The 13,473-nt window shown below is 40.3% G+C and overlaps 1 protein-coding gene across 1 annotated transcript in view; it reads left to right on the top strand.

The window, feature by feature from the left end:
• Nucleotides 1–178: 178 nt before the first annotated feature.
• Nucleotides 179–13,473, top strand: part of dym (dymeclin) — a 44,278-nt gene continuing 30,983 nt past the window's right edge. Inside the window, exons 1-8 of the mRNA XM_046374421.1 lie at nucleotides 179–409; nucleotides 1,457–1,663; nucleotides 2,976–3,028; nucleotides 3,213–3,306; nucleotides 4,397–4,530; nucleotides 5,257–5,329; nucleotides 7,636–7,761; nucleotides 9,240–9,379. Coding sequence (XP_046230377.1) covers nucleotides 1,524–1,663; nucleotides 2,976–3,028; nucleotides 3,213–3,306; nucleotides 4,397–4,530; nucleotides 5,257–5,329; nucleotides 7,636–7,761; nucleotides 9,240–9,379 — 760 coding nt within the window. The 5' untranslated portion in view covers nucleotides 179–409; nucleotides 1,457–1,523. The remainder of the gene's footprint in view (nucleotides 410–1,456; nucleotides 1,664–2,975; nucleotides 3,029–3,212; nucleotides 3,307–4,396; nucleotides 4,531–5,256; nucleotides 5,330–7,635; nucleotides 7,762–9,239; nucleotides 9,380–13,473) is intronic.

A 13,473-nucleotide genomic window follows, 5' to 3' on the forward strand; every position in this document is an offset into this window, starting at 1 on the left:
GCAAACTGAAATTTTGACGTGTAATGAGTACACACAAAGTTCCGAAGAACCTGTAAGTAGGTAGACAAGTAAAGTGTAGATCGGGCATTCTGATTCTGATTCTGATCAGGCTACGGGGCTATGATGCCCGGATCTATTCGCTCTATTTCTATCTGCAACGTCACCAACGTGTTTAACACCCATATGTCGTCATTACGCAAGGGGTAGCGACGTGGAAAACATGGAGGACAGGAGTATGTAGAGTAAACTTAATCGTCTCAAATTCCTCAGGATTTCAGTTATTTGCATTTGTAAATTAGACTTGGTGAACAAGTTGGACTAAACCCCTGAATAGCATAAAAAGACCCCGCCGTTTAACTGTCGTGGGAGCCGAGAGAGCCACGGAAACTGCGAGAAACATTTATGACAGGTAAGCCGAGCGGTCAGCTGATATCAAACAAGCATTTAGCGCTAATTTCTTCTTTTTCTTTCTTTCTGGTCAGTGAGTTATTAACCACCGCGTAACCGCACACGGTTACGAGTCAGTAATTCATGTGGCCATGGCTTTACGGCAGTTTGAGACTGGGAGTATATGGTGTTGACAGTCATCATTGCCGAGGCACAGAGTATTTCCTGCACTTGAAATTGGATAAGCTAGCTAACGTCGACTAAGTTGGTTAACTGAAGCAGCAGAAACAGGAGTAGTCATATTACACGTGCTAGTGCAACTAAATACGTTTGAGATAGTACACGGAATCTGGCCACAAAATCTGGCTTTGATAAGGTCACAGTAGTCTGTTCGCCACTGACATTAACTACACAAGAAGATAGTATGTTTTGGTGACTTGTATTAACTCAGGTTGTGCTTTCCCTGCAATAACTTTAACACAAGGGGGGCACAAACTGTCCCCTTTTAGTATGCTTCAGTTTACGTGGCCAAACGTTGGATAGCTGGCTACACTTGTGTGTCAAAGGTGTGTCATTTCAAGAACACAAATCCCACGTCCTGGTTCCTTATGTGTCTTCCTGTTGTGAATTTATTGTGAGCTATTTTGTATATGTAATTGGTCAAATTAAGGATTTGTTTTGACGTAAATGGATAGGGACAGGAGAGATTTGCATTATTAGTCCCACATGGCCTTCTTGTGTTGTTTATTGGCTCCTTACGTTTTTAAACAGAACAAAAGCACACCAGGTAGCTCCGCTTCTTGTAATACATCTTTGCAATGGAATCATGAAATTAATTTAAAGATGATGTTTAATCTGAATTGTAGGTCCTTGTGTCTACAAATGATAAGTAATATAAGGTACATTTCCTATTGGCTGTTCTGTTGTGGATGAATTTTTTTGTAAGAGACATCTTACTCAGCTAATTAGAGCTTTTCCTCGAAAAAATAAAGGCATATGTGGTGTGTTTGTGTCGATTGCGCTGCTCTTTGTGATGACACCAACAATTTAAACATTTCCTCTGCTACAGGATTTGTCATATGCCTGGTTAAAAAGCAGTGAAGAGTGTTGTGTCTGGCTGAGTGGGGCCAGTAGAGATGGGTGCCAACACCAGCCAGATCAGTGACCTTTCTGATAACCCCAGCTTGAAGACCCTGGTGGGCACGGAGTCCATATCGGAGAATGACCCTTTCTGGAACCATCTCATCTCCTTCACCTTCATCAGCCCCACCTGCAGGTATGCAGTCGCACACACAGAGGTCTTGTTAGACATGTATGTGTAGATGTTATGTGCCAGGATGTTGCAGTATAATACTGCCAGACTATCAAGCACAAATTTCGTCCACTTATCTCTGTTTTGTGTCAATATAAATTGAATGCTTTAAAAGATTCTTAATATAAGATTCACCAAATTGCTTTCTGCGGAGAACTCAGCTGCAGTTCGCTATGATGAAACCATAAGATTCAGTTGAAAGCTCAGGGGAAATCTAGTAAGGCCATTTTTATGCCTTAATTTCTGACAAGTTTCCTTAAGCATTGAGAGTGTTGTAGTATGCAATACCTACAGACATTTGGCACACAAACCCTCCAGTGAGAAAGTCCTTCAAGATTGTCAGTCAGCGATCCAATGTTAAACTATAAACCGGATGTTTGCAGAGCTCTCCTGAGCAATGATCTACCAGCATTGCTGTCCAGCTGCTGAGGACACATTTAACATTAAACCATTTGTAAATATTGCTGAGAAGTGAATAAGCTGAATTCCCTCTTGCAGCTGGACTGTGACTGATGTTAATCATTCATCTGCTAAGGGTGTCTCATTCATTCACAAGCTCTGTCAATACCTTGTTTGGTGTACGGAAAGTAAGGACAATTGATAATTAAGGCGTTGGAACCAAACTTTATGGCATTTATACTTTAAAAGGCAGTGAAATATTTGGATGAGACTGAAAAGGGATCATGCCTGCTTTGTATTTGAGTGAAAATCAGCCCTAACATTTTGAAAGGAATAATTTAACATTTTGGGAAACATGCTTACTCACTAATCAACACATTTTTATTTGTTTAACCTGCAACCATTCAGGTTACCTTAACCTTTTCTAAACTAAGATAACTGGCTACTGAATGTGACTACATATTTACCGCAGAGACAACAACAATGATGAGAGATGAGAGTGGTATCAACTGAACATGTTTCCAGCTGTGACCCAGCTTTTCCTGCCACTTCTGGCTTTAAAATAACTTTGTTCACTCATGATTGCAGTAATGTCCAAAAGGCAGAGAATGATATGTTTTACTGTCAAAAATAAATAATGCTTCCCTGAAACATATTGCACATAAGCATAGCATGACAACAATTTAGAGAGCATTTAAATAACTATTATATCTGCCACTGCAGATGCAAACATGGCATTAGTACTTAATTATTAATTTTCCAGCATGACAGTCACAACACAGTGCAGATGATGCAAAAAATCAGCTCCCTTGATCTCTTTTGTCTTGCCTGTATTTTAAGTATTGTCTCCTTTTCTTTCTAACCTTCTTCTCTACAGTGGAGACTCCAAGTTGCTGGAAGAGGCTGTCATCCCCCTGGCCAAGACCTTCAGTAAGTTGCCCATAGTATTAATAGGTTTTGTTTTTTTTCACTGGCCAGTACATGGTTCACAAAGACTAATAACTTCTCAAGATTTAAAATAAATTGTTGTTTGCTTGCCAAACTATCAAATTAGGAAGTTTCTGTGTTTATGTAATGCTGCTGATGTGTTCACTCATTTGTTGTTTTTCCCAAGTTGAAAACAATCCCAGAACGGGGAACTTTGGCGCTCTTGTGAGAATTTTCCTGGGAAGAACCAAAGAGCTGAAAATCTCCACAGAATGCCAAGAGTGAGTATGGGAACCTCAAAGGAGAGAATGAACTCTGCGCCAGTAATTATGGACCCTGGGCATGTCAGTGTTCACTGAGGGGGAGTGCGGGCCAGTTATTGTTTGATCACAGGGAGTCAGGGAATCCTTATGTTTTACAGAGGAGGAGAACACTGAAGTGGTTGTAGTTTCCCATGAGAAACCGCTGAGGTATAACCATCAGCACATGTGTCATTATCCCGCACTCGCTGCCAAGTTCCATTTCCACCGAGAATGACCCGGCCCACACCAAATGCTTCGGGTGGGAACTCCTCGTTTTCTGCTAAATATCATTGAAGGTTGGAGTTATCGGTTCCCATCCACTCTCACTTATTGGTCTTACATTTCATAACAAATTTTGTCCCATAAACCAAACCTACATTTTCTGGATTTGACTTAATTGGCATGTGCAAATTGGCAATATGTGGGACAGATTGGACGCCCCCGTGTTGGTGTTTAGTGGTTGTGAATCATTGTGGCTTGCACTGGATGGTTCCAGTCATCTCTTGTCTTCCCCTATGTTTGCATTTCACCAATTTTGTCCCAATCTTGTCTCTGTCATTTGCGACTATATAGCAATTCATGCAGTATCGTTAACGTTTAGGCAACGTTACTGAGTATTCTTGGTTGTCGAAGTCACAGTTGCAGTTATGAGAAAACTGTTTTATTTTTCATCATCACCATTTGAATAGCACACAGGGAGATGCATATCATGTACAGCAACTTTAAAAGCCATTAGTGAAGTTTGGCAAGTTTATGTGCTTTGCAACTTTAATCCAAAGTGCTTTATGGAAGAGATGAAGAAAGGCATTAAGAGAGGATATAATAGAAACACAAGGCAATATAAAAAGACAATATAAAAGGGGAAGTGTTGTTGTTTTAGAAGCACCATGGGGATGCAACATATTACTAAAGAACATACACGGTCAGCCAACCTGTCCTTGTTAAACCCAGGACATAAACTAACAGCACATTGCCAGGCAGCCCCTTTATAGCATTCAGTTCCATCACAGTTTTATGTTTGACCTTGACCTTGATGTGCTTTTTTTTTTTGGTTATTTCTCCTCCACAGTCAGCTGTTTATCTGGCAGGCCCACAATGCACTGTTTATGATTCGGTGTCTGCTCAAGGTGTTCATCAGGGAGATGAGTGAAGAAGAGCTGCACCTACAGTTCTCCTACCAGGAGAGGGCACCAGGTTCCTGTGGTGAGCGCCTTCAAAACTGATTCAAAACAGAGCTTAGCTTTGCTGTCCTCTTAAATAAATATCTTTGTGTCATTTACTTGCAAAATGACACTGATTTAATTACAGCTCAGTGAAAATGGCAAAGAGAAGATAATCCATGGTACTGCAGGTCTACAAAGACTTAAAAAGCAATGTGCCCAAAAAGCCCTTAGAAGCGATTAAAAAGTCTTATATTTCTTTTTCCTGCTGTAGACAGTAATTTTAGTTGTAAAAGCTGCAGGCTCTCAGGACACCAACTAACTACAAAAGAGGATCCCCATTACACCTGCAGCAAACCCTGGCACTACTGCTTGCTACAGTGGCTGCAAGCTCATCATTGTAATGTGCAAGGGCAGATTTTAGCAAAACTTAAATCAACTTAATGAATGATTATAAATTGGTTAATCCATCTTTCCGCATTCATTCATTATATTATTGGGGATGTTTATTCTATGCTGCTGGGAAGTACTGACAAAAGTGTCTTAAATGGACATAACTTGGTGAACCCTGCAGAAACCCTGTAACCCCAATTAGTTAATTTCCATCAGTGCCATTCCTCTGTACAGTGAGCATGAAATATGTATGAAGGGAAGGATGGAGAGGGAGACTGGTAGAGCGGGGAGTTAAAAGAAGCAAAGAGAGACTGACTGATCAACAGGGAGCTGCCATATATGTCTCCCATAATAACTCCCTCAACCCCTTGTGTAGAAACAGGCAACCAGGACCTCCTCGAGGAGTTGTTGTCCAACCTCGTTCACCTGATCGTTGAGGTGCCCCTGCTGTAAGTATTTCCATTGTTTGTGGTCATGTGACCGTACACTGGTTGTTCATGCTGCCCTGACTGTCCCCGCGCAGTGATTTGTTAATGTCACAAATCTAACTGTTCAAGATCACATATTTGACATCACATTATCAGCACCATATTCACATGAAAAACATCAGCTATTGGTAACTACTTTTGTGCAGTTTCCCGGCACAGCCTCTCATTTAGTTGGAGTTCTTTGTTTTTATTCAGGTTTGTTGGTAATTAAAGTGTCTCGAACATTAGTCACCGAACAGCTAATGAAAAGCAGTTTGTGAAAAGTTTGTATGTCCCACTCTTTCATTGCGTGCTCCACTTGCTCATCCGTTCCCTCATTCGCCAACCAGGAGAAGCTGAAATCCATTAGGGAACAAGGTTGGGCTGAGATGTCCACATGTTTCCCTTCCTGAGCCAGACTATCATGCTGGAGCACCACACAGGCAATGTGATGAACAAAGGGATAATGCTAAAAGGAAGAGATATGGCTAACAGAAATAAAGAAGGAGAGAAAGTGTTTTGGAAGAAGAGAAAAGGCTTGAAATGAAAGTTGGTCTAGGAGCGGCGCCAGTGAGTGGGAGAGGAGGGAATGTAATGATTGAAAAGTGGTATCAGCCTTTACTCCCTGTGGGTGGTGTGCACGCTAGCACACTCCGCTTTAATGAGCCATTATTTCAGTGTATTTACTTATCAGTGCTGGAATTATCTCCTGCCTGTCACTCGGTCTGCCACAGAGACACAAAGATACGGTGTTTACGTCCCTGTAGACAAAGTGTCCTCTGCAGTGACACAAGTTCACAGAAACACGACTGACAACCGCTGTTTCATGAAGGCCGCATCCTCCACTTCTCCTCTCTTTCCGCTGTCTGTAAAGTATCATTCTTGACGTCCTCGTCGCTCTCTGTCTATTTTTTCCCTCCTTCTTCACATCTCCTTCTTGTCTGTTGTCTCCAGACATCAAACCCCCCCGGCTCTTGTGTAAATGCGTTCGGCTTTCCAACAGTATTCATTGTTCAGAGCTTCAAGACTCTACCTGTTTTTCTTCCCTCCACCGCTTTGTGGCCGTCAGCCCGTTTCCTCTCTACGTGCTCCTGCTTTGGCTGGGAATATTACTGTTCTTTTGGTGTAGTGTCTCCCTCAAATTCTTAACAGGCTTCTGTACTTAAGTTGTCTGAAGTTAAGTTGCCTGGGAGAAATCTTTTGTGGCTTAATTTACACAAAAGATCGATGTCAGTAGTTTTTACATTAGATAGTTGACGCTTATTTATCAAAACCTGAAGTATAGTTAGTCCCTTAATAGTTTTCTGCTCATTCAGTTCGGTTTAGTTCATTACAGTTCAGAGGGGCTTTATCAAGTTCTTAATGTTTGTGTAATTGTTTAGAGTAAGATTTAGATTAGATACATAAATTTAGACTAACTTCAAAAAGCCTGATAATAAGAAACAGTTTTATTTAAACCTTGCGTTAATGAGATAATTCATTGGTTTAGATAAAGTTAGGACATATTTAAGATTAATGGTAAGGAAATATGTTATCCATTTCCAGCTGGTGTGTTTGTCACCAGTAGTTTGTCCCCTGACAGGTGAAGAGTCAGTTAATCGAGTGGTCAGTTGAAAAATGAGTTGGAAACAGTTGTGATGAAGTGGTTAACAATTGAGTCTTCTTTTTTTTTTTTGCTACACTTTTTATCGCTGGATTGAGCTTCTCAGACGTGAATAGTTTTTGTTATTCTTAGTCATTTATGATCACTAACTGAATAGTTTCAACTGTTTTTTACAAGAAATATAAAGAATCTGCTGCCATTCACCCACTTTCTATAAATTTATAGATCAGTTGATTAATCAGTTAATAAGGTGAATAACCGACAGATTAAACAATAATGAAAATATTTAACAGATCTGATCAGAGACATGTGGATATGTTAATGTGTCAGGAAGCATTTAAACTCTGCTTTCCAAATCCAAAATGTTTTTTTTGCTCATTGTTACTTCATTCAGGTTGTTCACCTTCACTGCGTGTGGAGAGTTGACGCACACATGCAAAAAAACTTTTCAGACTCATCTGCTAAAGGATTAAAGTAGATGTAATTTAAATAAATTATAACTTTCTTTGTGGGGACACAATTTGTTATTCCAAGCAGAGTATTGTCACAAGTCTTGCTATGATCTAGAATTAATATATGTAAACATTGTCTGTATTATACATATGTTTATGCCTGTGAAGTTGTGGTACTAGAAACAAAAACGTATCCATTTAACTCTTTAACGTGCATCTGTCTTTTGGTGTAGTGACATCACCTACAGTGTCCTGTTTGAAGCCGTTACCACGCTGCTCGTGTTCTTCTCCTATCAGCTCTTCCACAAAGACATCCTGCGAGATGGATTAATATACCAGCACATCATGAAGGGTCGATGGTGAGAAAACAAACACACACAAGCCTGTACTCCACTGGAGACTGCCATTAATTTCACGCACTGCACAGTTACACTAACCACTAAAACTATGTGGCTAAACTGAACTTGTATGTTGACAAGAGGACTTTCACTGCAAAACCAACTTAGTAAAATAGAAAACACACTCATAAGGGTTTCATAATTTCATAAGATTTCTACTGTTGTATGAGTTACTCTCACTTGCCTCCGAAACTGCGTTGTCCACAATCTGTTGTCGACTTTTCTGAACGCAGGCCCAGATCATTTTGGATCTTCTCCAGTCCACTATGACACTGTCTGATCCAGCCTACTGTTCCTTTAGACTGTGATACAATTAGCCTCTCTCTAGTCAATCCCATCATGTTCCGCACAATGCCTTCATGTATTAGTCAATTGATGCCAAAGTGATAAAAACAAGAAACAAATCTCGGCACCACTGGGACCTTGTGACTCTCAGCGAAAGTGAACCAATGGGTTTGTGTCTTTATGACAGATAAGCTTAAAAATGCAATAATTAAAATGTTGTGATAAGATAAAAAAAAAAATAGGGCAAAGGTTAATTTCTGATGGTGATCTGCATTTTGAAATTGTTTGAACCCAATTTTCCTTAGTTCATTGTTATCTTGAATATTAATACATGCACATAAATGCATTTAGAAGTCTCGTAGTGCAGTTAAGATGGACAGACAGAGGATGGAAGTAATTTTCTTTTAGGGCTCTCACAGCTTAAGAGCCAAATGAGAGCACTTTGGATTAATTGCCATGAAACTGAAAAAGGCATCCAAGTAGCTGATGTTGTCAATGCAGATGAGAAGGTAATCTAAAATGGTTTCACCATTTAGTCTATTGAGAAAGCAAGGCTGTTTGTAACTAGAAAACAGTAATATTGGGTACCACCATTTATATGTATGTCTCATTGGGAGGGAGCTGATGTAAAGAGGAAGAAATTAAGTCTCAAACTGACACCTGATATGGACATGTAAGAATGCATCCTTTGTCTGGGCTTTGGTTTTCATTACAATATGAAGAGGATGACTTGGATGGTCAACCGATTAGAAAGCGTTAGTGAGAAATAATGAAGCAGACTTTGCAAATGAACTGAATATTTTTCTTTAATATTTGGGAAGAGAAGAGTTCAAATAATTGTATTCATATTCGTAATTCAGTATGTAGTCATACTGAGTTGATGCTTCTGTTGCGCACATAAGAAACACCTTTAAAAACCTAAATCAAAGGAAGGCTACAGGACCAGAAAACTTGAAAATATTTGCCGCTTATTGCAATGCAGCTGCTAATGGATGTGAAACATTGTGATGCAAGACGAATGGAGCCTGAGCAAACCAGATAATGAAGCGAAATCGAATCAAAACTTTTTCGTAATGACTCAGATATTCCTAATAATGTTGCTGTTGTTTTGAACCTCTTTCGCTCTCTTTGTTTTTCTCTCTTTTGTTTTCCAGTTTGTGTTTAACCAGTCGACTGGTGAAGACCCTGCTCTATAACTTCATCAGGCAGGAGAAATGTCCGCCTCCTGCAACCCACATCTTTGAACCAAAAGACGAGGGAGGCCTGCTGTACGGCCTGGCGTCTGGGGTGGCAAGTACGAGTACACACATCCACAGACAAATAGAGCAAAAGGAAACGACAACAATAGAGTAGCTTGCAGTCTGGATCACAGGTTTTGCTTGTGTTAGTTCTGATGACATTTCTTTTACCAGAGTTGGTGAGGTGTTTGGATACAAGCAGACAAATTCCCAGTTTATTTTCTGAACATGAAAGTTAATTTCTAATATTGTAAATGGTTACATAAACTTTGTGTTAAATTTTGCAAAGCCGAGTGAAAATGATTGTTTTAATGAAAATATCATTATTTACCAAGAAAATGACGAAAGAAAAATCATCCTAATATTGTGTAAGAAAACTTCTTAAAACTTCTTCTTCTTCTTTGTCCTTTTAATCATTTTTTGACCCCTTAGATTTATTTTGGAGGGGTGCGATCGAACCCTTGACTTGGATACTATGGTGAAATTTTAGGTTTACCTCCTCTCTCATTATTTGACCACCTCTGTTGCCCTTTTGCACTTTGTGGTAGTGATGTCGCAATCCATTGTGTGAAACCAAAGCTGATGAGTAGAAATGTTATCATAAATTATAGGAATCATGATCAATTTACGAGAATAGCCAGACTGCAGAAAAAAAAGAGAATGAAGAGTTTCTGCCCTTTTTCTGTGGAGCCAGTAAAGTAGAAATATGATTCATCTGCAGAACAAAGATGCGAGCCAGGCTGACATCCAAGGCAGCGTGGATGAAAGTGATGAGTCAAAACTGAACGGAGTGCGTGTGTATTACATTGGTAGTGTGCTCTGCGTGTGTGTTAAATGCATGTTTGTTTGAGTGTGAGAATAGGGCTGGGTTTCCCCCCGCAGATAAATGCTCTTTGTCGGTTGTTGGTGGCAGATTCCTATCAGTGAGCCATCAGCATTCACCCCAGCCTGTCTGTCTGTGGCCAGTGATCGGCCCGATGAGTTATGGTGCCCTGTCCTGTTCTGTAATCCCCTAGAGCCTGTCTGTCTGCAGCCGCCTCCCTTATACACACACGCACAGACCAACAAAGACACAAGCTCTCTTATACTCAGAGCTCCGAAACAACACTTGTTTTCTTTCTCTGTCTCTCTGTCTTGTATGCACACAGTCATCAGGGACTTACAGAAAACACAAGTACATTTTAATCTGAATGTTCAGAATGGGTGTATTGTGCGGATGTTGTTCTGCATTAACAGTAAACATCAGTTGAGTTTCTTTAACTTTGCAGCGTGAGTAAATAGTCAGCTAGTTAAACTGGAACCTATTTCACACATGAAAGGTTAGTTCACTCGTCGTGGTTAGCATCTTAATGCCTGTGAGCAGTTTTATGATGTCCTCTGTGGCTTTGGAGGAGCTTTGACATGAGAAGAACCCTAATGATATCATCAGTGTGTTACTAGCTAAACATATGGGATACGGGATCTGGCATTTTTGGACTTTAACCCATATGCAGATTTAAAGTATTTTTCATTAAATCTGTCTCACAACTTTGTGGGTTAGGGTCACTGGAGGTTTCGGATGTTGCAGGATATTGACTAATCACTAATCACTTTAAAAGCCTAAGGTATCCATTGGTTTCCATTCATTTCTTTGCTGCATGGAAATAAACTTTTTTCCTCTACTACAAAGTGGCAGCGTGTACAATTCATAATTAATGACCCATAACCTTAAAACACACTTTCTAAAGTTTGTAAATCCATATGCAGTTCTGTGGACCAGACTACACTGCTGCAACTTTGTCTACATTACTTGCTTTTTATGGAGTTGAACATTCCCCATATTGTATCATGTAAAATCAGTCCTGCTCACACACTTGCATTCATAGACGGCCTGGATTTTCCTTGGAACCAAACAAAGGTCATTGGTGAAGCAAAGAGGTGCTTGATTTCTGTCGGCATTTTAATGTAGCTCTTCTTCTCTTGCTTTTACACTCTATACTGTCTGAGTCTGAGCAAGCGTCTGCGGGAGGGAATTATCACCACGGCTGGTAACTCAGATCTCCTCTCCTCTAGTTGAGTTGACCCACTTGACTCAACTTTACTTACTCTGTTCTCTGTGTGTTACTCTTGTCCTCTGCTCAACTTTACTTCACTTTCATGTCCTCCCCTGTGCCTCCCCCTCCCCTCTCCTCTTTTATTCTGCCCTACTCAACTTTATACTCCTCTCCTCTTCTCTCCTGGGGTGGCAGGAGTAGTAGCTGGACATGTGCCAGTTGACTTTTTTGACACTGCCGCAGTGGCCTTGAGCAAGGCATCTGACTGTGCGGCAGCCCCATCACTCACAACTCTTTACAACAACTGCGCGCGCGTGTGTGTGTGTGTGTGTGTGGGCCCTCGTTTGTATAGCACACTTGGGGAAGTGTGGGAAAGGGTATTAAAAGATTCATTTAACGGTTTAGCGTTTGCTTTTTATTCTGATAATTTGTTATAAAATCATTCTACATTTGTGGAATGTTCTCATATTTTCTTGTTTATGTTGGAAGAGTTTTGGATTGGTTTTGTGCATATATTTTGATTTGTGTGAGATTATCAGAACAGTGTGTTTGTTTATTGTCTGCAGCAAGTTTCCCCATGTGCGTTTTTGGATAGACATCACGAGTTCGGCATGTGTGTGCGTGTGTTTGTATCTACACGCTTGGCCAAGGCATTGGCCTGAAGCCTCAATGTCATATTTCATTCACTATTATGCAAGTAAATAAGTAAGTAGCACATTCTGTCTGTCTCTGTTCACCGGGCACTCACATCACTGTCTGCACTGAAGCGTGTGTTCTGAGAAAATATTTCCCACCTCAGCTCCCCTCTCTGGTGTCTCCACAGGCCATTCACATGTTCTCAATGGTGTTGAAGTGTATGTTGTGGCACAAGTGGAATGGAAAAGCTGACGTTTAACCTATTACGCAGATATTTGGTCTCGTTTGCTGATGGATGTGTACTGGTGATGTATATATTTGTAGCCATGCTGATAGCATTGCTCCACTGATGGCAGACAGTCTTTTAGTCCTCACTGAAATATTCAACCATTGAACAAACTTCTGAGTGCATGAAATTTGCCCCAAGATGATTTCCTGACTTGTTGAGTGCCACCAGCAATTCAAGGTTTTCTCTTACCCTGAAAAATGTTTTCTGTGGATGGTTCTCAGATGATGCATCCTAATGACTTCGGCATTCACATCAGCCTCAGGAATTAACTGCTTCCAGCTTTCTCGAGAACTGCTCATCTAAACTACTTAACACTCGACACTGCACTTCCTGGAGTCATATTAGCAGTGTGCTGTCCAAGTTGATCAGATGGGCAGTTATCAAGAAAATTGAGGGACTGACAGACAGACAGAAAGACTCTTTATTCATAACAATCCTTTACATTTATCTGTTGTTCTGGATGTCACTGAAATAGAACCAAACTCTTTTAGCCTTTAATAAATTGTCACTTTTAGCAGTCGTGTAAAATGAATTCATGTAACAGAAAAAATAAGCGCACATTCCTCAAATATTACTGGGTTACATGCCAAATTTATTCACGCTGAAAATAACTTCTGCAGCGCAGGAAAGCAAGATATTAATATTCCCCCAATCAACAGTGTAATAACAGCAGCATCATTTAGTGGTGCACTGGTGTGTGTGTGTGAGATGATACCCAAGATATGAATCTGGATTGGATACGGGGTCAGGATCGGGTGAAGTAGATGTCAGGGAGCAGACGAAGATTTAGACGAGATGGATTTCTGCCTGCGTCACAACATTTGGAAAGACCTTGCAGATATTTTGTGGTGTGATTATGTGTTAGTTTGAATGCTCAAACTCAGACTGCCAGCAGTTATGTTGTGATGGTGATAGTCATCATGTAGGACTACAGTTTGGGCATCACAGCTTTGTGTTCTACAACTATAATTCAGTTAAACATTAAATGCTTGTTTACTGTTTGAAAAACATGTATTGTGGTTTGTTTTTGAGCTTGTTTTAATGGATTTCAATGAGCATCTACAGTGTATAAATGCTGTGAGGAGACCTTTAGAGATTTGTAAGTCGTGAGGAGTGTTCAGACAAGAAAAGATGAACTTAAAAAGGTTGTTTTGGATGTAGACTCAAGTAAAGTAGGACTCTGTGGGTACAG

The sequence above is a fragment of the Scatophagus argus genome, chromosome 20 (assembly GCF_020382885.2).
Source record: "Scatophagus argus isolate fScaArg1 chromosome 20, fScaArg1.pri, whole genome shotgun sequence".
NCBI lineage: Eukaryota > Metazoa > Chordata > Actinopteri > Scatophagidae > Scatophagus > Scatophagus argus.